The sequence below is a fragment of the Corylus avellana genome, chromosome 5 (assembly GCF_965113065.1).
Source record: "Corylus avellana chromosome 5, dhCorAvel1.hap1.2, whole genome shotgun sequence".
In the NCBI taxonomy this organism is placed as follows: Eukaryota; Viridiplantae; Streptophyta; class Magnoliopsida; order Fagales; family Betulaceae; genus Corylus; species Corylus avellana.
In genome coordinates, this window is record NC_142494.1 from 30508374 (window position 1) to 30535514 (window position 27141).

The 27141-nt window shown below is 34.1% G+C and overlaps 3 protein-coding genes across 4 annotated transcripts; 1 reads left to right on the forward strand and 2 right to left on the reverse strand.

The window, feature by feature from the left end:
* Positions 1-2658: 2658 nt before the first annotated feature.
* LOC132182350 (peptidyl serine alpha-galactosyltransferase) lies at positions 2659-9194 on the reverse strand. 2 transcript variants are annotated; one of them, XM_059595573.2, is made up of 9 exons: positions 9123-9194; positions 8595-9011; positions 7150-7320; positions 6441-6684; positions 6082-6282; positions 5168-5649; positions 4302-4466; positions 3849-4092; positions 2659-3671 (listed from the first exon to the last, which is right to left on the reverse strand). In XM_059595573.2, the coding sequence occupies exons 2-9, from the start codon at positions 8900-8902 to the stop codon at positions 3027-3029; spliced, it is 2460 nt and encodes an 819-aa protein (XP_059451556.2). In that variant the 5' UTR covers positions 8903-9011; positions 9123-9194; the 3' UTR covers positions 2659-3026. The 2 variants fall into 2 exon arrangements, with proteins under 2 accessions (XP_059451556.2, XP_059451559.2); XM_059595576.2 differs by having other exon boundaries at positions 9137-9187.
* A 1613-nt stretch (positions 9195-10807) lies between these two features.
* LOC132182722 (zinc finger (C2H2 type) family protein) lies at positions 10808-13962 on the forward strand. The gene is made up of 9 exons (XM_059596044.1): positions 10808-10911; positions 11506-11531; positions 11802-11886; positions 11987-12196; positions 12645-12767; positions 12843-12900; positions 13002-13075; positions 13591-13679; positions 13764-13962. Exons 1-9 carry the CDS (start codon positions 10816-10818, stop codon positions 13831-13833), a joined length of 831 nt encoding a protein of 276 aa, XP_059452027.1. The 5' UTR covers positions 10808-10815; the 3' UTR covers positions 13834-13962.
* Positions 13963-16576: 2614 nt separating this feature from the next.
* MYB40 (myb domain protein 40) lies at positions 16577-17569 on the reverse strand. The gene is made up of 3 exons (XM_059596324.2): positions 17428-17569; positions 17222-17351; positions 16577-17126 (listed from the first exon to the last, which is right to left on the reverse strand). Exons 1-3 carry the CDS (start codon positions 17558-17560, stop codon positions 16577-16579), a joined length of 813 nt encoding a protein of 270 aa, XP_059452307.2. The 5' UTR covers positions 17561-17569.
* Positions 17570-27141: the final 9572 nt, after the last annotated feature.

A 27141-nucleotide genomic window follows, 5' to 3' on the forward strand; every position in this document is an offset into this window, starting at 1 on the left:
TGAAATCTATGCAACGTTCAAATCGTAGGTTCTTGGATTTTAGTTCAAATTTGAGGAGCCCCTCTTTGTGCTTTATTTATCAAAAGTACATTTTGAGAGTTCTTTAAAGCTTCCTCACTTAATAGTATTTTAATTCTAAAAAAATTAAATAAATAAATTTAATTATTTTGTGACTGGCATAATAATCGTCAATGAATTATTGCATTAATTTGTAATATGTTTAGCGGCACTTAATAGTTAATACCATTTTTTTATAGTTGAAGCAAATAGAGGCATGGCTGGTCTTAATAATGAGAGAGAGGGGGCTTGAGGGTGGGTGGCAGTGAAGATTGCAGAGGGTAGAGATGTTACATGTTGAACAACCAGTAGTTGCAACATTACCATGACAACTAACAAGGCAAATCTTGTGGAATGTGGACAGGATCCTAGGTTGTCCCGAAATCTTATCCAAACAAAAAAATAAAATAAAATAAAGTGATGGGCCTCAAAACTAACCCGGCTCTAGACATTTGAAAAGGAAAAATTACAAGACATGATTAGTACATAAATGAATGTCGAACATTATAAAAGCTGAATGCGCCTCACTTATGGGCAAATGGATGATGTTTTATTTTAAGGTAAAATTTTCAAATTCAATTTATTAAACTAATGTCTTTCTTTAAAGACGTAACATGTTCTAAAAATAAATGTCAATTTAATAGACTGAATTTGAAAAATTTTCCATACCTCAATTTAAAGAAAAACTTTGTTTGTGGTAAATTTGGCCAATCATTTGGAAATCGGGTGCAATCCCAACAAAACCCTCTATGAGTAAAGGACATATGCATTTGTTAGGATAAAGATTTCCTTCTAATTGGATTGAAAGAAGTTCCTTCAACTTAGTCTAAAAAATTGTCATCTATTCCTTAACATGTAAGAAGTACCTATTCTTTTAGTAAAATTTCCTCCGACTTTGTTAATGCTATTAAAAAAAAAAAAAAAAATTCACATAATCAAGAGATCTATAACATAATTACCACTAGAAATAACAATGTCAAACGATATTGGATCCTCCTATTGCACCCGATTTCCAATAGATCTCGGCGTCTTGGCCCAATTTATCATTTTGATTGGAATTAAAACTTAGTTGAGTAAGTTAACCTAATTTATATAGACTCTTTACGAGATGAATTTTCAACCCGGGTTGATCTTCAAATGTTATTGTTTAACCTTTTTTTTTAAAAAAAAAAATCTATTATTTTTTTCTACTCAACATTTAATCTTCATCTTTAACCTTTTTTCTTTTACAACCAAGCCATATAAGGCATAATACTGAAGGCGACTTTTTAAAATTAGAAATCTAGATACCATATTTGCAATAGCCGTGATGTGTAACATGAATTAAGGTGTGCAGTGTTATCTGTTAACCTTTTTCCTTTGTTTTTTTTTTTTAAAAAAAAAAAATTATATATTTTGTTTTCCAAGAAATGAAAAAACTGTTCGTTTTCCAAGAAATGAAAACGTTTTTTATGAAAATATTTTACATCAAGAAAAATTTAAGGTAAAAAAATCGGAGCCTTATGGTTTCCATAAGAACATCTTTCTTTGAAAAAGAAAAATATCCCTGTATATATATGTTCCATAAATCAACGTTTACAGAAGGAAAATGAAAACTGAATGATAATGAAGGATAGAGACCTTTTGTTTACAGAGTTTTGGAAACCAGAAAGTACTCAGTCGATCAAGTGTTGTCTGCTCATCACATGCATAAGTAAATACCTAAGCTAGAGCTGCTACTAAGGAAAAAAAAAAATTTCCTTTCCAAAAAAGAATGAGTGGATTTGGGTGGGACCTTGTCCGGACCAATTTCAAGTGTATACCACTTCAAATGCGCCCACTCTTTTCCATCATCATCGAGCTCATCCATATAGAAAATGATGTAGCCATAAGAACAAAGAGCAAAAAATGATGGTCGACTCTGCAGCGGAGACAACAGCGTCGCCACCACCCCGTGGTGCCTTTCCATGGAGGTTTTTTTTTTTTATTTTTTTTTTATACCTTCTTCCAAATCGGCGGTGAAAAGAAAAAAACCTTTGCAACAATTAAAGGGCTTGTTTGGGCGTGAATTTTGTGGGAAAGGTGAGAATTGAGAAGGGCATATGTAGATAAAGGAGACAATGGCACATTTAAATAAGTTGTTACCTACATGTATTATCCGTTGAGTAATAGGTTGCATCACTGCATGTGATTGTGTGCAGTAGGATATTTATGAGAAGCAGACATATGAGAATTAGAGACACGTTAGATGAAACTTATTTATTAATTTGAAAAAAATTAATTCAACTATTTTCGATAAAAAGGAAAAGAAATGGTTAACAAATAAATAGTTAATCATTAGGTGGCCACATCATCGATGATGATGTGACTATTTATGTTAAGTGTCAAATTTTAATTAGTCTATGTGTCAATGACGTGAACTTTCGTTAAGTTAACTAACGGTCAATGGATGGAAGAACTAATTTGGTCTTTATCAAAATCACAGATACTTCCTGTGATACAAATCAAAACCTAAGGGAGAAAAAATAAAGTGTTTAAACTCTAGAAGGGTTCTTAGTATTTAACCTTAAAAAGAAACTTTTTGGTGCATGAGTATCCCTACTGTTCATAAAAAACATTGCATTAAGGGAATAATAAAGAACATGCATACGAGAAAACATACCACGTCCACATTAACCACGCAGTAAGCAAGTTTACAATTCCTGTTTCTCATGCAGATCTGCCTACACACATGATGTCCCATTTCTCATGTCCATCTTTAAGTATTGACTTCTGTAAAAAAGTTGAGAAGTCTTGAAATAGTAAGCATGAAGCTGAATGCTAGAATGGATTGGTCTAGCTGATTCAACATAGTATGCGCTCCATTGCAGTATTTCCCATCACACACTTGGTCTTCAATGTTCTAATGCAGTTTTTCTTTCTACTGATGTCATTTTGAGAAATAAGAAAATAATGATATAAGGATGTGTCAGCACTGCAAAATTTGCCTGTCACGTCTTTGTATCAAAGTATCCTGAATGTGAAGCTCTTCTCTTGTTTCTGTGAGTTTTAGCTCTTGTCCCTTTTCTTTTACTACCAGAAAACACCACAAACATGGCTGCAAAGAAACCCAAGCCAGCAAATACCCATAGAGCAACAACCCAGAACCTGAAAGAACTAAACATCCCGTCTATCATGGCAGGTTTCGGCAATCCATGAGAATTATTCTTTGGCAAGTGGTTGCTTCTTAAAGCATGATCATGACTTTCATCAAAGCTACCAAACTTCCTTGACATTGCAACTTCCTTTGCTGTGTTCAAGTTTGAGGTGGATAGGGTACTGGGATCAGTGCAGTTCCTTCTCTCATGATGAAGACGTAGTGCCTCGTTCAGCGTCTTTGCACATTCTATGCTAAGCAGGTCACGTTGTAGCAAGTTCTCATCGGTCCTATCGAGTGTCGAAGGATCGGGTGGGTCTGGAATCTTTGCCCAGCATCTATTAATCATATCGACATTTCTATAATTTGCCTTGTCAAAGCTCCAATTCCCAACACGGAACTCCAATCCATAGTGGAAAACTCGATATCTGACATCAGTTTCAGGAACATATCCTGGGTATATCAGTATCTCCCTGTTAATGACATGCCTTAATTGCAACTGCATAGAAAAGGAAGAAGAGAGAGGGATGAGGGACACTTGTCAGAATAGTCATTCATAGAAAACTAAAACTCCTTCAAGCACATAGACCATTTTGCCACATTCTATGAACAGCAATGTAAAGTGTATGAAACAATAACGTAGATTATAAATTGCTTCACGAGAAACAAAAAGTACCTCTGCTGCACCGAATGAATAACCATACATCTCACTAATCCACCCAGATTCATATATATCTCCTGTGATATTTGTAGCATAATGAGCTTTGTCAGCACGGACCTCCTCTGTTTTATGCAGCCATAGCATAGCAAAATTCCGGAGATCATCTATATGCATGATGATTACACCTCCAACCTTGTTGCATGCCTCAGGATGGCGAGTATGGAGTTTTGCGAGCTCATTGTCACAGCCAATAAGGTAGCTGGCATGGATAGAGCAAAAGACAACAGTTATATGCATCGAATGCAACTATGGATGCGATCATAAAACATGCACACAAAAACAAATGCATGTACATGCACAAAAACGTTACACAGAGAGAGAGAGAGAGAGAGAGCAATGCCAAATTACACTGAGTGCCTACAGACCACACACAAATTCGTTAGGGAGACATAAATTACTGTATCTTACTCGTAGGGGGTTGAAACTGGCCGCCCACGTTCTGCATTGAACTCCCACGGAGTAATTGGGCCTCTCAAGATCATATCAGCATCAAGAATTACAATGAACTCGGCATCAATATTTGCATGATTGAGCCAGTGAAGGACTGCAGCTGGTTTATTGATTGCTGGATACCTGGCATGGAACAAACAAAAGCAAGATTTGTATCCTCCTCTACAATCCATGTCATTGCATCTACTTCTCTACACATTTTCTCTTTGTTCTGCTTGTTTTTTAGTAGGGGCTGGGGAGAGGGATTAGCATTAACTTTTCAGCTTCACAAAAATATTTGAAAGAATTTCACTTTTGTTTTTGAATTCTTGTTATGTTGTGACATGGATGCATATTTATCCAGATGATTTAAGTAGGTCCCCCACTGAAAATGTCACAAAGATGAATTCTAAATAATTCAATCGTAGATGTTAAACAGATATTTTTGAAGAATTTTTAAAGTAAAAACCCACAAAATAATTTATCAAGATCTTTAATTTAATTAGAATCGCTCAGTAGTTATCTGAACATAAATGGAGCAGTCAATTTAAACTATGGTACATCTTGTCAAGGAGTATATGGAAATGTGAAAAGTAAAACAATTAGAAAGACATTTGCTAAAGTTCAAGAGGTTTGAGCTTTACAGAATATTGTTGCTTAGGATACTGGTAGAGATGAAAATTGGACATGCATTACATGAGACAAATGGCTGGATGTCAATGCTGAAGTTAATATCATGGCCTATCAGAAATCTATCAAAAGTTTAAAGACAACTTTTTTTTTGACAAGTAATAATAATATTTATTGCCAAAATGACAAAAATATATGAAGAAAATAGAAATTACCAATCCCCTGTTAATGGGTGTCGACTCATGGAAGGAACATTATGGGTGGGAGCTAGATCATGGCCAGTATACTGCCTCAAGTCTTCATCAGTGCAGCTGAGAAGTCGTGTGATATTTCCAGGCTGGCCACTCAGGTGGAAGCTGTGGACAAGTCCTACAGTCTGCCAATCAAAGTACGGGGTACATTCTGTGGAAAAAATGGTGTGAATTTTCGGATATTGCCTCCCAGGCTCATCAATGACCTTCTGCTGAGCCTTTACTGACTCTTGCTCAGTTTGTAAAGTAGCAGGAGTCGGAAACTTTGGCTGAGTTAGTTCAGCAAACTTTTTACTCTTTAAAAAGCTCAAGTATTTCGACCAACTTGATTTAGAGCATCCATTTGCTTTATGTTGTAATAAAAGACCCTCATTCAAAGTGTTAATACATTCTATACTTATAAATAGGCCCCGCCTTTTATTTGGATCAGATTCCATCTGCTGTATCTGCACAAAGAAAGAATCTTAATGCACAATAAAAAGTCAAAATTTTTAATGCAATATTCCATATATGTAGATAACTGCATCATACTATAAACGAAATTTTAGTATTTAGACTTCTCCACAGCTCAAATGATTGCCATAAAAATGACAGCTAGTATATAGTTAAGCCAACATGGACGTTCTACTTAGTACTTCATCTGATTAGGACCTAAATCTGATCCTAAAAGATTCAAGCTTTACTTTGATCATAGAAAAATCATGCACAAAAATACACCATAAAAATAGTTTCCTGGGCCTAAATCTGACCCTAAAAGGTTCACGCTTTACTTTGATCATGGCACAAAAATACACCATAGAAAGACCGGTGGGCTTCTACTTAATTAAAATAGTTTCCTCTACTATAATGCATAATTTTTTTTTTATTGGTTAATATACCTCTCGAGGATATGGAGGTTCAGGAAAGAGCCGGTCACAGTCATAAACTATATCATCCTCATGGTGATCTAGTTTACTAAAAGACCAATTTCCGACACTAAATGGCAAGCCATAGTGAAGAAGAATAGGTTCAACTCCTTCTCGTGGGATATAGCCTGGGTAGATCATCAAATTATCATTGATCTTGTGCCGAAGTCCAACCTGAAAAATCCCCAAGATAATGAAAACAGTTACAAGTTAAAACGTCAAGCAGTGCAACTCAAGTTGTAGATGGGTAGATTGGAGTTGAGATAAGTCTCAGTTCAAATCTAGCTTAGAAAAGGACAGAAACTTTAAGGAAGGAATTCAAACCAACTTACTTCTGCTGCACCAAAAGAGTATCCATACATCTCACTGATCCACCCTTTCCCATAGATGTCACCAGTTAAATTGGTGGCCCAGTGAGCTCTATCTTCTCGTACTTCTTCTGTTTTTGAAAGCCACATAGGAGCCAATGCTCGAAGATCATCTATATGCATGGCTAGAAGCCCACCAACTTTGTCACAGAGCTCTGGGTGTTTTGTGTGCAACTTAGCTAGTAGATTATCACATCCAATCAGGTACCTAAAGGAGAATTTCATTACATGAATACATGTTGAAAAGCAACAGTTTGCAGAAGGGGCCAAAATAACATAGAAATTTGACACAACATAATATTCTGGTTCTTGAAATCCTCCAAAGCATGGTTCAAGAGAATGATGCATAAGCTAGGACATAGAAGCTCTCAGGTTTTGATCTTTGATTGGGCAATGTTCATCTGACACTTGCAATAAATAAACTAATCACAAGGAAATAAGCACTCTCCTTCCTGCAACATCTTAAGAATGCAGAGTACAGAAATTATAATGAAAATGTTTTGCAAGGAAACGCCTGAAAATGCTCCCTATGGTCTGCCCAGGTTGTAGTAGGTACGTAGCTCTCTAAATCAATAACGAACTTCAAATTACTGATGGTTCAAAAATTTGTCATGGGAGAAATCCTTGCTTTGACAGAGTATCACCTATACAAAAAGAAAAGATATTAGATTACCCATAATAGGCTGCAACAGGTCTGCCTTTCTCAGCACCAAGTTCCCAAGGTATTATTGGGCCTCGGATGATCATGTCTGCGTCCAGAATCACAACCCAATCAACATTCTCTGCATCTTTACTATGTTTAAGCCAGTGCACAACTCCAGCAGGTTTGTTAATCGCAGGATACCTGCAAAACCAAATAAAAGACTTTTACTTTCTTTTCCCCCCGCTTTAGGGAATGGGTTCCCCTATAGCCGTAAGGTATAAAAACTTTTTTATACGAACAAGCAAGCACCAACATGATAATACAATGTAAGAGGTTAAGGGAGAGAACCATTGTTACAAAATTTGAGAATAATATCAGAGTGCAACCAAATGGATTGCATTAAGAAACATAAGGCAGAAGGATTAGAAGGCAAGCACAGGAAACAAAGTAGCTAATGCCCGTATGCTGAGATTTTGTAAGGAAATACCCCTTTTTTTGGTAAATAAAATGAATTATCTGGAAAGATAATTGTGCTAAGTACAGACACCAAAGAAACTCCAGAAAAGCTTATAAGTTGACACAGCAACTATTCACAAAAACTGTAATGTGAGAACCTAAGCATCTATGATGTTGAAAAAGACTATATTCAGGAGAACTAAAAGACTTTATCAGGGCTATCTACAAGATAAAAAACATAGTGCCTAAAGAACATTCCTCAATAACCAACACCAAGCCACTGCTGACACCAGCAATATACCACCTCCACCTTTTTATAAATAACACAGAGGACTTCTGATGCAACCTTACATCAACTTCCCTACATTACTCAATGAAGTGCTACCCAGGCTTACACTTCATTGGCTTTGATATGCTTTTCCGTACAAGATATAGTTGCGGGTTCTAAACTCATATTTTGTAAATCGCTGTTCTCTACCTCACCAATAACCTTCTAAATCTTTCTTATTGAGTAACATTATTTGTTCCTTGTTCCTTGAGTTATCTTGCTCCATAATTACCTCAGCATTTGCAGCTCATCCTCGTTGCCAGCAATCACAATGACACCACGGACCAGTATAATCCCACTTCCCTTCTTCTCCTACTTTGCTCAAACCTGGGACATTTTGCTTCCCTTGGCACAAAAAACCAACAAACTATCCAACTTTCACCTCCATCTTCATTGCACACCTCTAAACATATCAAATCAATATTTTCTGTTCCATCCTTTTAGCCATTTCCAAAGCAAAGGAAACATGATGCATATAAGAGACTAGCAAAACTTGCAACAAAATGATAGCTTTAACTTCATTTTTTGATTTATGACATTCTTAGACCAAACCCATTTATTAGCAACAAAAACTAATCCAGAATTCCTCTCAGCTTAAGCTTTACTTCAAAAAAAAAAAAAAAAACTAATCAAGAATTCCCAGAATTCAATACCAATTAAGAGGAAAAAGTGAAAAAACAGAGATTATTACCAGTCACCAGTCTTGGGGTGTCTGCTCATGGAAGGGACCTCAAGAGTGGGAGCCAAACCCATCCCTCTGTAGTTCTTCTTCTCATCCTCCGTACAGCTGAGCAGTCGGGTTATGGGCCCGGGTTGCCCGGCCTTCCTGAAGCTCTGCATAAGTCCCACCGTCTGCCAGTCGAAGTAGTTCTGGCACTCCACCGAGAACAGCGTGTGGATCCTCCACGGAGCCTCCCGACCCGTTTCCACGCCCCACCCATGCCCCATCAACCGAACCACCACCACCACCACCAAGACCAAAGCCAACGACTTTCCCATTGCAGCTCCAAGTTCAGGCTCGGATTTCAAATGGGTATCGTCTGAAAGATCTAAATTTCATGGCGATTTTCGCTGGGATCAAAATTGGAGCTTTCTTGATATCTCTAAACTGTAATAATGACCAAAACCCGACGACTTAATTTTTTTTTTTTTTTTTTCAATTGTTATTGTCATTTAATCTAATAAACAAATCATAATTAAAGTTGACGAAATGAACTACCCTGGCTGGCTCACATGACAGGAGGCAGGAAGTGGGTTTGTCCAGCTTCATCAACGGAATTGGACAATGAAGCATTGAAGGACAACGAAGTTGGAAATCAACGGGAAAAACGACACTGCTTCGCAGGTCGTCCTTAAATATTTGGTTGGACGAAACAGCGTCGTGTTGACCTTTCTCTTCATTACTTCCCATGTTGATGGTCCAACTAATAGCATTCTCAGTCGAGGAGCTAAATAGTATTTTTATATAAAATAGCTAATTAAATTTATAAAAAACTTTCTATATTGAATTAGCAACAAAAAAAAAAAAAAAAAAAAGGCAAAATAGCTACTTAATTGGATTAGCAAAAAAAAAAAAAAAAAAAAAAAAAAAAACTACATGTAGTAGAACTTTTTAATTTAGCTATTTTATTTTTTATTGTTTCTCTCACCCGTTTTCTATTTTTTCCCAAAACTTTTTTTACTTTTCAAGGGATTATGATAATATTCTTTCACAATTTTTAATAAAAAAGATATTTAAATGATATAGATAAAAATATAGCCGTTTAAAAATTCATTAGTTAAACTAGATAGAGTGAGTTTCGATTAGCTATTTTGCATAAAAATTTGGCTCCTCCATTGTCACAGTCTAATCTAAGGTCATTCCTAAAATATAATTTTCTTATAGTTAACACTAGTTCAAGATTGGTTTGTGATATTTATTCCATGTTCATCATGTCTAAGTTAACATTAATTGACACCTTTATAATCGGGGTAGACTTATTTATCAAAGTTAATGCTCATTAATTTATAATAAATACTTCATCACATCCTATAGAGTAATGTTAAGGACCATCTTTTTATCTTTTTAATGCTAATATGGCTTTCAATATTAATTTGAAAGATAAATATTATATATTCATTTTTTATTGTAAGTATTGATTATAAACATGGATGGGAATCTCAAACAATTGAGTTGTCAAAATTGCATATAATTCGAGATGATAAATTGTAGGAGATCTTTATTCAAAAGTAATTATTTTTTTAAAAAAAATCACAAATGCTTCATAAGTTATAACAAATCTTATATGAAATATAATTCTCTAAATTTTACTTGAAATGGAGATGAATCATTTAATGGTTAAAATTTTATTTTGTTGCATTTATTATGTACATAATTCCGTGTGGTAAATATGTTGCTCAGTAGTTTGAAAATTTTAAATGACGTAACAACACGTTAAATACAACAAAATAAAATCCTAACAATAAAATAACTCAAATTAAGAGGATCCTTGTCTGGCCTATATTGTCGTTTTAACTTACAAATGAAGGTTATTAATCCAGATGTAAATTCCTTGACTAATTGGTCCTAACAAATGATGAGATTTCTTGTAATTAGTTATAAATATGAGATTTCTCCTCATATGAAGGAAAAAAACCCCTTATTTTCCGAGTCACGTCTTAATCTTTTACAAGACAACTTGGGCCAGTCTAGCCCAAAGTTAAATAGGCCCAAGTTAAATGGGCAAGCTTGGGCTCCTCACAAGTAAATCTAATATGATTTGATGGGCTAGTCCTGCATGGTTTTTAACCACGTCAAGAAAAGTCAACCTGGCAAGTCAAAGAAACCGAAGATCCATGTGGCAAATGTCCATTCGTTAAAGCGGGCAGGGCGGCGTGGCACTGCATATAGAAGATCAACGGCAATTCGGAAAATGGTATGTCTCAGAGAGAGAATGGAGATGGGGAAGCGGTCCGAATGGGTCGCCTTTTGCTTTCTTTGCTTCTCGCTTTCTCTGCAGACGATTCAGGTACCTAATTTGATCTCGCATTTATACATATTATATGCAAAACCCATGTTAATCTTCTACGTATGCTGCGAGTAGGCCTTGGTTACTTAAAATCTATTGCTGTCTTCGAACAAAAATCAACCCATATCTCATATTTGTCTTCCATAATCCAAGAAAACTTCCAAAACGTAATGGGTTTGTATTGAAAACTGTTTTGGATTTGGAGAGATGAAATAAAGTTGCTTACTTTGTGGGCTTGGATTGCTATTCGGGAATAGATAGAAATAGAAGTAGAACTCATTAAGATATGTGCCATTACAATGAAAGAAATCAAGAACCTTCCATGTATATTAATAAAGTTTATAATTTTCTACTTTTAAGTGAAATGGCTCTTGTGATTTTATATTTACTTATGAATTGGGTTGATATTGAATTTGGAGTGAACTGGGTATTTCTCCAATGACTTTTTTTTTTTTTTTTTGCAAAACATTGTTTTCTCTTCTTTCTTAAACCTGTTCTGCAATATTTTGGAACCACATTTTGCTTTTCTTGGTTAAAATGGGGTGTTTCTTATACCATGATATTGCTAATCCCTTCCATTATTGTTTGTCACAGGGTTATAAAGAATCTGAAACTGCGAGGTAAATGGTTTGGAATGTTGGTTTTTTTGATTTTTTTTTTTTGATTTATTTTATTTTTTTTTTTTTATAGCTATTTTTAGTTTCCATGTCTAGCTGTTACCTATTCTCGTATTAAAGGGGACTTAAATTGTGAGTGAAACCTGAAAACTGCCATAATTTTATAAAAGGACCAAGCTCCATAGAATTGGGTTGTCTTTTGGTCGCATATATTAGTTTGTTGTGTTCGCATTTTGTCAATATTTCATACTAATATTTAAGGTTGGCCTTCAGAACTCTTAAGCTAGAGCAAGGGGATGCTCATGAGGTACATTGTTCACGAGAAAGGAGTAAGGCAGCGTGGAAGATAATTGAGGAGGTATTAGAAGATTCTGGTGTTTAGAATGTCTAAAAACTAGCATCTGGGATACTTAATTTAGTATAGTACAAAGAACATTATCCCTTGATGTTTGATGCAGTATCTAATGCCCTTTGTGGAGAAAGAGAGATACCAAATTTCAAGAAGGTGTAGGCTTCACCCAGATAATGATCTGTACAGAGATCAGGAACAGCACAAGAGCCATGTAGGTGTAAATGAATGGCAATGTGGATACTGTAGAAAAAGGTTTTATGAAGAGAAACACCTTGATCAGCATTTTGACAATAGGCACTACGATTTGCTGAATGTGGTATGTGATTCTATTTTTCCTAGCATTGATGGTGATCAACCTATTTTTGTTTTGGAACATTTAGTCCAGTTGAATTGTAAATGACAAATCATACAAGGAAGCAATGCCCCATTTAGTTATTTTGTGTCTTACATATGCTTGAATCTGAAAAATTAGATTAAAAGGCTCAAGATTCCTAATATTGACCTCAATAGTTGTAAGAATTTATAGTGAACCTGATGACAGCAATCTTGATTCTTGTCATGTTTGTAAACTCAAATTTTACTTCTAAAATCATTGTCATCTCATTTTTAATATCTTAATAACTAAACACTTATTTAGACTGCATTTCTTCTAATTGTGCTTGATAATCAAATTCCTCTGAACTTTGGCAAGCATGGTCTTTTCATTGTTTTACCTTATATGGTGTATTGATAGTTGAATCATGGGATACTTGTGCTGAATCCAGAGTCACAGCAGGTGCTTGGCAGATATATGTGGCGCATTGCATTGTGACCTTGTTATGGACTCCGCGCCTCGCAAAACCAAGTGCAATCCTGCTGCAGCTGCAAAGAATCAACATCTGTGTGAGGTGGCCTACGTATGAGTGATGTTCCACATGTTGATTCTAGCATTCTTTGTATTCATATTTTAATGATTTGTGCAGAGCCTTGCCGATACTTGTTTTCCAGTGAATGGGGGTCCTTCAGCAGGCCGTCTTCATGGTAACTTTTTATTTTCATTTGTCATAATTGCAAATTTGTGACATTTTATATATTTTTATCAGACAATGATATCACTTTCTGATGTCATCGAGTTGTGACAGAATTCTTCTTGCGCCAATTCTGTGATGCCCACACTTGCACTGGAGGTCGGAAACCCTTCTCTAGAGGGCACAGGGTAAAGTTGACCATCGCACTTACCTCGTTTCTTTTATGTATGCTCAGATATACACTACAAGCATTCAAACAAGTAACCAAAACATATAGCTATACATTTTTAATTAATCTCCTTAAAATCTAATAAAAAATATAAAAAAAAAGGTTGACATAATGTTGAGGGAAAAGGAAAACCTTTGTTTTGTCTACATACCTCTTCCTCTATTGGCTTTCTTTTCATGATTAGTTAAATATTAGATATTATCTCTGAAAATAAAACATCTAAATCAGATAATTGAAGTCAATCAGATTAATTTATCTCCCTGATGGGAGCTCTCGGAGCTCTCTGTGGTACACACCCCCTACATTCAAACAGCAGCAAGCGTCCTGCATGCTTATAGCTGCTTTTGGAATCTTACATATCTTTAGCGTTTTAGAAACCTAAATGTATTCAACCTACCCTTAAATTTATCTTTCGAGGAAGTTTTGTTGATTATTCTCTTCTTTGATTCTGTCCATATTGTGTCATACGTGCAGAAGACTAGGAGTATATTCTTCCTTTCTGCTTCCATTTTGACACTGATGCTGTTGGCACTTTTCTATATCTTCATCTATATGCACCGGAGGTATCTACTCTCTAACTTCCTTGTTGCCCCATTTATGGCAGCTTTACGAATGGCTTCACATTGTTTGGTTATTTAACTTTGCAGGGGAATGAAAGGGGGAACAGTGGAGCTGAAGCGCATCTCAAAAAGTGTGCAGAAGAAAAAGCCCTCTTAGTAGGTCAAGTTTTTCCATATGAACACCAAGATTCCAGATGTACTTTATACAATCACAGAAAGCTTTACTTTTTGTTCTTAACAGAAATGGAGTTACTAATACCTCGAGGGATAATCCCATTTTTATCAAGGTGCTGGAGGATACCACCAATGACACACACACACACACACTCTCTCTCTCTCTATTCACCTAACATATAAGCTATTACATGACTAAGTGTTCGTTTGGTTTAACGGTTTTAAAATGTACGGTTTGAAAAAAATAGCAATGTCAAACTGCAGTTAACGAAAACATGATTTTTAAAAACGTAGTTAAGCTTTAGGTAAAATCAAGGTTCGGCCTTTAAGATCGTGCATTTTTAAAAATACACACCCTTGCCTGTGGTTTAAAAATGGAGATTTTTTTGACATTTTCAAACCAATATTTTTTTCAAACTTTGAAATGGGTTAGCTTTGGCAATTTTGCTTCGAAACGCGTGTTTAGCTTGTAAAATCAGAGGCCAATGCACTCTCCAAAGAAGACAGCTTGTGGAGAAAACAATGAGCATAACATAACATTAGTTTCCCTTATTCAACATGACCTCGGAGTATCTATTATTATCTTTCTTTCCAAGTTTAATATTGCTAAGCAATGATGATGATACTGTGAGAAGTGAGATGACGCATGCATCATGCTTCAAAAAGTTATTTAATTAACGCTAATCACTAAGTTGATGTGGCTGGTGTGTGATTTTGTCACTTGCTATGGAGCCAAGTAGCCAAGTAGCCAAGTAGCCATACAACATGATGGGACAATATAAGGGAACTTACCTTGTTTATAACTACTTATATATATATATTGGCTTTTTCCTTGAACCATTCTCTAATTGGAAGTCCAGGTCTGATGAAATTTGGCTTCTTCTTTAAGTCTGTTCTCTCTTCTTTCTTTTTTTTTTCCTTTTTTTTTGTTCTTCCTTTTTTCTTTTTAAATAGTTTTCCACTGGCCAAAATAGGGAAGTGATTTCTCAGAAAGCCTTGGGCGGTGAAGGGGGGTGAGGCCGCTGCAAGGCATGAAAGGGAGGTAGATCTGGTTATCGAGGTCTCTATTTCAACATTTGATGTTGTCTCCCTAATTTAATCAGGCTAAGTCCATGTTGTTTGAGCTCCTGCTTATGAAGCAATTAAGCTTCTACTCATGCATGATTTGGATTGTTTATTAATGTCTCCCTAATCAGGCCGCCGCAACTGCAAGGCATGTTGTTTGACATCTTCCCTCCCTTAGAAGCATATATTGTGATAATCACATGCACCAAAGACAGATATCAGTTTAATAGATTGAGTTAGAAAAACCTCTTCCCATCCAATTAGCAAAAAGACTTTAAATAATGTTGTAGATTCGACTAGACTACTCATGAATCTGTCAATCATGAACTTAGCTTGTTTAGTATATAAGGGATTGGAATTAGGAGACAAATGCCTTCCCGTAATGCCATTAGCTTAGATACTTAATTAAATTCTCAATGTATATCTACAGGTGCATGCACGTAAATAAACAAGACTAGTGCAGAGATTCCCCTTCGTTTTCAGTGTTTAGCACGACCTACTTCCAATTATCTTGGTCCTAATTAATATAAAAGTTTCAAAAAGTTCCCCAACACAAAGCTCAATAAATCTGCAGGCTTCAATATTATATCCAAGAATGATTAACAGGAGAATAATCTCAGCAGGCACTCATGGCCATCTAGCTTTTTTTTTTTTTTTTTTTTTGGTCTCCTTTGGCTGCCCGAATTTTGCTTTGTCAATTTAAAAGAAAATAATAAAAGGGATATGAGGACCAACAACATGAAGTAAACCTTGGACACTTCATAATGATGTATGACACTATGGAGAAATTTACAATTACAAAGGAGACAAGAAAAGAAGAGCAACTCCATCAACATGAGGGTCATAGATCAAAGCTTTAAGCCCCACTGGTCGGATGTCCACGAGCTCAATCCTGATGAAAGTGAAAGAAAAAGAAATTACACTAATCAACTATAAATAATGTGTTTTTGGGTTTTTTTTTTTTTTTTTTTTTACAATAATCAATCCCTATGTTTATTAATGTGTTTTTGTTTGAAAAAAATGTTTTGATGTAACATAAAATTGGAAAAAAGTTTTTTGTGTTTTGAGTATGGATGGCAAGTTTTGACACGACTTACAGACCTATCACAAATTTAATACGAAATTAGCACATTAGGGTTGAAAGGTTGACCCGTTTAAATTAAATGAGTCGAGTTATGGTTGATTTATGAAGTCTTATACTTATGCCTTAACACAACCTAAATTCGACATGAATTTAACACGAAATTAGCGGGTTAGAGTTAAGAAGTCTAATCTATTTCATTAAATGAATAGGTTAAGGTTAACCTATATAGTCTTATATTCATTCTTCGACACAATCTGAACCCAATAGGTAAACATGAATGATTACCCCCAGTTTTGGATTGGTTATTAATGTTCTTTACTTGAGAACAAGAAACAGAAATATTAACAAACATGATCTTTGAATAAGAAGGCAAAGGGAAAATTAAAAGAAGTGGAAAGGGATTAGCAGTTTCTCACTTGATAGTAATCAATCACAATAGTCTTCACACTAACTTCTCTAACAATTTTATTGGCCTAGTGTTCATGAAATTAAAGACACTCTTGATCGATCCAACTAAAAATAGAAACCAAAGACTTTTGGGGAACAGAATATGGGAGTATGTTCATTGGTTATAGTTTTACAAGAAAAAAAGGTCTTGTTCCAGATGATTGAAGCCATCCCATGAGAGCATGGAATCCACACTTCCAGCCCATTGTTGTATAGAATCTTCTTGAAGAGAGGGGGATTCACCCGTAGAAGGGTTGCTAGAGTTTTCCAAGGAAAATGAAGAACTGTAGGAAGTATTAATCGTGTTGGCTTCTTGGTTCATCCATGAGTACCCCAAGTCCAAGCTTCCCCACCAGCCATCATAATTGTTTAAAAGATCATTTGTTTCATTCATGGTAATTAATTCCACTTCATCCCCTTTCTCCTCTGTTCCTAGAGAATCTCTCCTGGCATGATTGTCCATGGAGGACTTAAACTCCACGCTTTCCTCTTGTCCTTTTGATGAATTTGACTCCACTGTTGTCTCATCATTATCACCATTACTTCCTTTTTGCTCAAAGGGCTTGTGAGTCACAGGGTCTAAGCCAAGGACCTTTAATCTCTTCTTGATTCTCGTATTCCAGTGGTTCTTGATTTCATTGTCGGTGCGACCAGGAAAATGTGCAGCAATCTTAGACCACCTGCAGAATTCTTTCATTTAATTAAGGAGAAAGAAAGAAAGAAAGAAGCAGCTTAATTAACAACTCAGTATCCTATGACAATGCAAAATTTTTACCTGTTGCCAAGACGTGAATGAAGCTGCATAATTTCATTCTCTTCTATTTCTGTAAAACCTCCTCTCTTAAGATCTGGTCTTAGATAATTAATCCATCTTAATCTGCAGCTTTTCCCACATCTTAGCAAACCTTCATCACCAAATATTGACATTGTGTTAACACAAATCAAAACTATGGAGTCATGAAAAGATATATATATACGTACCTGCGAGCTTAGGAACCATTCGCCAGCAATGGATACCATTGTTGAGGATGAAGTTCATGAGCTTGTGATCTTCCTCAATCGTCCATGGCCCTCTCTTCAATCCAATCTTATCACAACAAGGCTGCCTTCCCATTTCACAGGCTTTTACCGAGCAAATTAAACTGAGGAACCTCCTCGATCAGGCTATATAGCTAGCCTTTTGCGGGCGAGTCAGCAATAAAAGGGTTGCTTAAAAAGGAGCTTAGGGCCCAAGCAAAGATGGTGCCAGCCAGCCAGGTCGTTCAGACATATAAAAAAGAGGAGGATGTTGTTCATGGGGGGAGATAAATGATTGAATGGAAAAGCAGTTTGAGTTGATAGATCAAAAGGCATGGAGGCTTGTGAATTATAAATGGCCACCACCCTGATGGAGACAATGGAAAGGGCCATGTTTTCGGAATGAAGAATCAGACATGGTCGTCCTCGTTGACATATTGCTTTTGTTTTCCCTATATTTTTGCAACCAAAGTCTTAATCTTTGCAACCCATGAACCAATGCAATAATAATAAATTAATAATAATATTAGTTTTGATAAGATTCCTTTACTCCGTAAAGGCTGGCCTCTGGTTTTATTTTTTCGGCTTCAAGGCTGGCCAGTTTTGTCGTTTGGAGGCAACTCTTCTCATCTTTTAGTTTTAAAAGACAGATGCCTTCACCACAACATGCAAGTGCCATTAAATTCCGACCATGGATTCATTTGGAAGCCGGAAAGCTGATGAATCAAGTACATTGGCTAAACGACATGGTTAACTTGGGAGTTTGTGTTAATTTATTAGAATTAGAAAGTACACATGTAATCAGCAAACATACACAGCTTCACTAATCTTAAAAATAAGTATCCAAAGATCCGATTCTTAATTTCTTGTGCTTTTGTACTTTTGATGAGGTCTTACAAAATTGTTAGAACAGTTTTCCTCATACCGGAATATCAATAGCAAGCACCTGCAAAAGAGGAGAAAAATAAGCAAAAGAGCTCGTCGGTATGGGCTGGCGGGAGATGATTATGATGCTTAAGTCAATAAATATCTAAAAAAATATCTTGAAATAAAAACATGACAGAATTTTGGGAAAGAGAATTGTATGTTTCAACTATTGAGTGAACTCGGGTTAGCGGGCTGGTGTTTTGGTTATGTGGGCTTGTCAGCCCAAAAGCCCAACACAAATGTTTATATTAATAAGAATTTGGTAAACACCGACTCGATAGTATAACTCATGTTGGAACTGGACCATGTGCCAAAAAACTATTAGATCGGATCATTTATTTGGTTCGTCCCTAGATGTCATTAAGTTTTATTTTGCACTATAATGTTTATATAGTGGTGAGTGGTCTATATTGGGTGCCCCACCCCCTTCTTTTGTATTATACTTTCTTTTCTTAATGCAATCTCACCCACTAGGAAAAAAAAACTGATATATTGAACATCCATGCATGATTCTCAGGCTAGTTTAATCAGAAAAAAGTATGATTAAAACTAAGGGTTATTTGACCCTCAATCATATGATAAACAAAAGATGATTAAAGGGGTACTAGCCGAGAGTTAAAAAAGGTCAGCGAGGGACCCTTGAGAAAAGGGACAACAAAGCATTAGAGGGCAACCACCAATGTCCTCACTAGGAAACAATGGGGTCAGATGATTTTAAGTACAAAACTCTTTAGCATATCGTGGGATATTTTTTACTCATTTCGGAAATTAAAAACATATATATAGAACTGCATAATTAAGGATCACCTAGTTTAGGTGAAACAGCATCAAGCATGAAACCAAGAAGAAGAAGAAGAAAACTAGAGGAGTTTCTAAAGCATCTGAAACTTCAACAAAAGTCATTCTGATGATTGATGAAGAAAGATTTAACTCAACAAGTTAGTCAAAAGTGAGAAATTAGAAATAAAATTCAAAGATGACATTGTTACATCCCTTCAGAACTTAAAAAATTTAGAACAGCGTTTTCTTTCAAATTGGTTAGAGGAAATTTCTCTAACTTAGTTTATTTTAGAGCACGTGATTCTCACAATCATGGCATTTGATTTGGTTCATGAATAAGAATATTCCTACAATATTTTGGTGTTGGGTCAATCTCTGAGGTGATCAGCAATAATCACATACATTCCTTAGATGACTAATTTTGGTGACCAAATGTTTCATTTTAAATTTGCATTGTAGACTAATTTACAAAGATTTTACTCTGGAATGTCTGAATGGCAACTGTACAAGTCATGAATTTGGTCATCCAAGGGCCAATGTGCTGCAAGAATCTCAACCTCCCTTGGTTGGTGCCTGTTCTGCATGCTCAACTCACATCAACACTCAACAAATATTTCCAACAAGTTGGACCAATAATTTTTGCTCCCCTATAATAAGCAATCGAGTATGATATAAATGAGATACCAAATAGTCAATCACTCCCAATCTTCTCATCAGGGCTGAACAAGAATTTTTTTATGGAGAGAGGACACAGCATGAATGAAGAGCTAAGTCTAATTTTAATAGAGGCAAAGCCGAAAAAATATATATAGTCAATTATACATGAGATAAATTTTTGTAACTATATATATAAATATATTCATAAGAATCAAAACAGGGGATCTTTCCCTGATTTTGCTGATTTTGATTCCCATTAAACACATTTTTTTGGGAAGTTATCCCCCAATCTCAACCCTACCCTTTTTCTTGTTTTAATATACTCTCCTTTGGAGATATCAGACCTATCACAATCCATGCATCTTCTTGGTGGAAGAAGTCAAGAACAAAGATGTAGTAGATGGTGACAAAACCTCCCTGGACTTGAAGGGCATCTGGTACTCTGCCAGTGCCGAATGATCCTGATTCCTGCCTGGATAACAACTGCAAATTAAGCCATAGCAAAGAGTTCCCATAAGTTGTCAATGATGCCTACCAAATACACACAGACAGGACAATAAAGAAATACTAATGAATTAGCAAAAGATGCCTCATCAACTTATGGTGCTGACAAAAAGGTACAGTAGTTTGAACTTCACAACCAGTGTACCTTTCAGCATAAAAAGAATTCTGGGTTCCATCGCTTTCAGCAGAAAATGAATTCACTGAAATGCATATATATATATTGAGGAAGCTACCTGACTACATTAAGCAGACTACCCTTATGCATCTTCAGCAAAAATTTAGAACATGGTTTTTTGGATAGTTATTTTTCCTTCAAATTTACAATGGATAAAGATTTTCTAGAGTTCTTTGTCATAATTTCATAGAATTCGGGTAGAGAATGATGAGGGTGCGGGCTTGATGCTCCGGACAGGTGGAGTCCACACCTTAGATTGTCGAAGCACCCGAGTCTCGATACTCATTCTCTCATTTCCTACTTGAATTTCATGAAATTTGAGCAATATCTTTCCAAAAAATCCTCATCACTGCTAGAACTCTTCAACATATCCACTAGCTACTAGCTAGTACCCAAACTTCTTGTATGACTCAGCAATGTTTTAGCCTTTTACGTTTTATGGAAAAACTAATATGGGTAATGGACAAGACAAAATATAGAGGCAGGTAATTAAGATGGAGTATGACATTGACTGCATATATTTAATCACTTTCATATCTCATGGGAATTTTCTGCTGCCTCCCCAAATTAGTGTTCAAAGAAAGTACTCTATCCCTCTGCCCCTTGATTCATGTTTCTCCATTTGAAATTTGAAATCACACAACTATTGGTAATTGTGTAAAAATGTTTCTTTTCTTTTTTCTTTTCTTTTTTTTTTGAAAAAACTAAAAACATCAAATAACCAACGATACAAAACACTTAAAATTATTTTTGCCTTTATGTGGTTAGAACATTTTTTCAAAAAAAAAAAATATATATATATATATATATATCATTGAAGAAACATTGACTTTCTAAAATACCATTTAACTACTTCTAATACAACTTTAAGAAACTTGTTGTTGTTGTTGTTGTTTTTTTTTTTTTTTTAACTCCATTAAAATATTCATTCTCATTCTTTAAGCACTCTACATCCCTCTTGTTCTCATTTTTTTTTTTTTAATATTGATTCTCATTAAAATATCGATTGAATTCCATTGGAGAATATTACCATGGTTTTTCATGTACTTAGCATTTTGTCTAAATTGAAGAATGATAAAGAATAGGATGTAAACGCATTTTAGGGTGTAGTTAGCTATATTTTGAAAAAAAAAAAAAAAAAAAAAAAAACCAAACCAAACCGGTTTGAAGAACCGGATGGTAATGCTCTAATCTAGAAAATTGAAGAACTAAGATCTTAACCATATGATTTGTGATTTAAAAGAACAATATATATATATATATATAACTCTTTTGTGGGGAAGCAATATTTTAAAAATAAAAATAATAAAAAAGTGATTAAATTTACGGTGTCACATCATGAGCTTGTAGCCACTTAATTTGCCTGCCTAAAATATCTTGTTCTTTTATTTCAAATAATAATAATAATAATAATAATAATAATAGTAGTAAGTATTAGAATAATAAATCTTGTTCTTCCTTTATGAATTTTGGAAGATGTTACGTCATGAGGTACTTTTGTGCAAATTAGACAATTGTTCCTTAGGAAGTAGCTTATCTTATAGGTGAGATAGATTTAAATGTCGAGTTTGATTTTCTTTGATTGATTGTTTGCCTTATGACAAAGAGAGTGGACCACTTAATGAGTTTGCTTATTTGTTTTGTACGGCATATTTGTATCTGTCTAATAAATTTTAAAAGTTAAACTGCAATATTAAATGTCAAAATTTTACCAAATATAATTAAGTGTTTTTAAAAAGAGAAATGTTAGGTGTTCTTCTAGTATTTTTTTAGTTTCCTTCCAACTGTAATGTGGCTTTTAAAATTATCGTTGAATTTAAGATTATCATTATTGATTTTTAATCTATTAGTGATTTTAAAAGCTACATCACAGTTAGGAGGACACCAGTAGAACACTAGAAGAACACCTATCATTTCTCTTTTAAAAATTATGTTTATGAATCATATATTTTAAAATCACAATTTTTTTTTTTTAAATCATATTTTTTCAAATTGCAAAATCAAATTTAATAAAGGAAAATAGGCTACAAAACTTAGAACTTCTAACATACCAAACTTCAATGATTTGAGTTTGGCGTGCTTCTTTAGATCTTTATCTACAAAAAATGGTCCTAGTAGAGATGAGCGTTCAAAGGGTAGCAATCAACCAACCAAAAAAAAAAAGAAGCTTCCTTCAAGTGGGAGAGAGTTGAGACCACTATCTTTGAGGATCTTTTATAAATATCATGGGAGAACTAGCGATTTTTGTCAGGTTATGATTGTTGGAGATTGCCTGAAAGAATTTTATTACAACCGTCTTATGATCGGCGAATATTGCTTTGATAAGTCATTTTCATTGAAAAATATATGGATATATTCTGACCTTGATAATGTTTCAGAACAAATTGCTCTTCACATGCTTAACCTTCTTATAAAGCTCTTCAACGTAGAACAACTAATACTTGGCTCTCTCGTGATTAGGTATGCCTGCCTTCTCTCTTTGCATTGCTTGCATAAATGTGGAGTCACTTAAAGCATTTCTAGCAGTGTAGCTAAAATGGAGATATTAGCTACATTTAACTATTTTTGTCATTTTTTTTGTTCCAACTGAATAGCTTCACCTTAACTGCTACACTAAATAGCTTCATATTGATATTCACTGTAGCACAATAGATTATTGAATATAATATTATTTTCACATTATTTTCTCTCCCTTCTCTCTTCTCCCCCCTCCCCCCCTCAACGTTTTTCTCTCTTCTCTCTTTTCTGTTCATGAATTTATGATACAAATTCAAGTCTTTTGAATCAAATAAAACTCAAAAAAAAAAAAAAACAAAACAAAACAAAACAAAAGAAGAATAACATGCATATAATTGACAAACTAAAAATAATAAAAAACACACAGATATGCTGCGTGAATCAATTCTATTGCAATTTACAAGATGATGTAAAAGCGGTTGCGGATAAAAATTAAAAAAAAAAAAAAAAATTAAAAAATAATATTTAATGAAATAAAGAATCTGTTGGAGTTGGTATTAAAAAATGAATAGTTAAAATATAGAATTGTGCTTTTTGACTAGGTAGAATACCTTTTACTGCCGGAGATACTCTTATTTGTAAAATTGGAAATGGTGAAGCTAATGTCATATAAAGGAAAGTTGTCATTCTAAGTTTTAATGCTATTTAAGTTTTTGACAGATGTTACGTGAAAGTTCCTGTAATTCTTTGCCAACTTCAAAGAACTATTATGTTGCAAGATTTGGTTTCTCTTCAATTTCGAAGAAGGTTTTAATTTGGTGATTTAATCATTCGTTTTTTTTGGCATAATGCGTAGGTATTGGAAATGCATTTAACCCTAAAATTTATTTACAAATTTTTCATGTTTAATTTCTCGTAGTGATGCCCTTAATGTTATTATTACCAGGGTAACAATGACGAGTAATGTACTTAGGATTTGTCTGGGTATGTGTTTGAAGGCCTAAAAGTGCATTTAATACTCAAAAAGTCCTACTAATTAATGAGCATTATATTAAATTTACAAAATCGCACAATTCATAACTGTTTGACATTTTGACTTATCAAGTTTAGAAAAATCATAACTTCTTCAATTTAACTCCAAATGACACGAAGTTTATTTTGAAATTTTCTTCATTCAAAGGGCCACAACATATCCAAAAATCATAGCAACCCAATATATTTTGATACATAAAAAGTCTTCTAAAATTCTTTGATTTTGTATTATTGGGATTTCAGCTTTGACATTTGTACTTTCTAAAAATCATAACCCCTTCTACAATTCTCCAAAAATTATAAAACCACTTTTAAAATCATTATATCTTGTCATTGTATAATATTTTTAAAAAAATTCATTTATTGCTTCTTTTTGAAGTTTTAATATCCAAAACGGTGTGACTTTGCTTTTCAATATTTATTCTAATAATATCCAAATAATCTCATAAATTTATCAAGAATTAATATTATGTCTAATATGAATATTTTTATAAGCTTATCCTCAAATAAATATCTCAATAACAAGTAATTAAAATTGGGCACTACAGGACAAGTAGCTGAAAAATAAACACGAGCCTCTGCTTTTTTAAATTTTGTTACCAATGTCTTTATATGAGAATTCCAAACCAAACAAATTTACTCTGCGGTTGCATACCATGGTTCATCAGCATTTTGCCGAACATGAGGTATGTATTTTATAATTTGTGAATTAGATAATTAAGAAACTTAAATTTATTAATAAACTTGTACGTGTTTTATTTAATGACAACGGATATCTCATGAAGCTATTGAGGAATGACTTGAAAGAGAATTACCATCAATATTTTCCAAAATCTTGGATTCCATTTTAAGGAGTTTTGGAAATGACGATGGTTTTTTTTTTATCCTAAATTTGCTTATATAATGGAGAATAGTCAATACAGGTTCAAGTCGGAAGAATACCGGTAGGTTAGTTTATAAAATTTATTTACAAAATTTTCATGTTTAATTTCTTGTAGTGATGCCTTTAATGTTATTATTATACATGGGTGACAATGACGAGTAATGCACTTAGGGCTTGTTTGAATGTGCGTTTGAGCGGCCTAAAAGTACATTTAACATTAAAAAACTTCGTTTTAAGAAGAAAAAAAAAATCCATTTGGTAAAAAAAAAGGCGCTTTTAACGGTCAAAAATGACAAACACACTTTTGACAAAAGTTTAAAAATAAAGCTTTTATCAAAAAGCGCTTTTTAACTTAAAAGTTATATTTCTCAAACACAATCACAAACATGCCCTAAGGGTGTGTATTTGAGGAACCTAAAAGTGCGTTTAACACTCAAAAAATCTGTTTGAAGAAAAAAAAAAAAATCCGTTTGGTAAAAAACATTAGAAATGCTTTTAAGAGTAAAAAAAAAGCTAAAAACATGGCCGAAACGCACTAATTGAAGTCGCTACACCTGATTTTTGATCATGGAATAATTAATTACCCTAACATCAATGCAATGCACTAATTTGTCCATTTTTGTATCAAAAAACATGGGTGTTGAGCGATCAGAGAGGGAGATTGAAAATAATAATAATAATAATAAAACTTCTTGTGTGAACAATAATTAGGCAGAAGAAAACTATTAATACTAAAAGGAAAAAAAATGTTGGAGACGAAAAATCACTTATAATTGTTAAGTTTAATTATTATGAGTAATTTGCTTATACGCTTGGAGATGCTCTTAGAATTTAGACCCCCAACACAACACTTCTTCTAGATCTGCCTCGTCCATCAACTTGAAAAAGGCTAGTAGTTTTGGCTAGCATTGTGCTAGAAACCAAGGACAGTTCCAACAGGTCGGTCCGATGTAGCCATGTAGGTACTAGGTACAATACACCGCTCATCTAGCCAAAGGATCGTGACCAAGTAAAAAAAATAAAATAAAAAGTAAAAAAATAAATAAAAAGGGGAAAAAATAAAAATAAAAACTCATCAATTAACAGCCTTTTTTTTTTAAAAGATGCACATGAAGTTTAAAGTGTGGTAAAGTGACGCATCAAAACTATTAATGTGTATGCTAAAATGACCACTTTGTTGATTATATTCTTATATATAATACTCTTATTCTCTTAAAAACTAAAATTAATAAAATAAAAAAATAAATTAAACAATTTTTTAAACAATTTTTTTTTTGGATAAATAAAAAATTAGTCATAATTAGCGTAAATTACAAATCCCTAATTTGAAAAGCCTCTTTCACCTTCTTGGAGGAAAAAAAAAAAAGAGCTGCCACCTTTATTATTTTTAAGATAAATAAAGAACAGCACTTTTTGTGGGGAAGCAATATTTTAAAAATAAAAAAGTGAATAAATTTTGAGATTAGGTGTTACATCATGAGGTATTATATACTTTTAATTTGCCTGCCTAAAATATCTTGTTCTTTCATTCCAAAAAAAAAATCTTGTTCTTCCTTTATGAAATTTGGAAGATGTTACGTCATGAGGTATATAGATAGTGATGCACTTTTGTGCAAATTAGACAATTGTTCCTGAGGAAAGTAGCTTTATCTTATAGGTGAGATAGATTTAAATGTCAGAATTTGATTTGCTTTGATTGATTGTTTGCCTTATGACAAAGAGAGTGGACCACTTAGAGTCGATTTATGTGTGTATTTGAGGGGCTTAAAACTGCATTTAACACTCAAAAAGTCAATTTAGTAAAAAGAATTGAAAGCGCTTTTAAGGGTTCAAAAAACTCAAAAATTGTCAAAATGTACTTTTGGTAAAAGCTTAAAAATTAAGTTTTTACCAAAAAAACGTTTTTTGACTTAAAAATTTTATATCTCAAACACAATTTCAGACATGCTCTTATTTGCTTTGCATGGCACATGAGCATCTGTCTAGTGAGTTTTAAAGACTAAACTGCACTATTAAATGTCAAATTTTATCGAATACAATTAAAAATTGTGTTTAAATCGTAAATTTTAAATCTTTTAAGCTGCCATAAATTTAATAAAGGAAAATAGGCTACAAAACCCACAATCTTTGAGGATGTTTTTATTAATTAAGTCACTTAAATAGGCTATCAAACCAAATCCAACTCAACAAGTAATCCTAATCGGAATAATAATCCTAATATTAACAAAACTAATGTCTATGGAAGCCTTATACAACTTTTCAT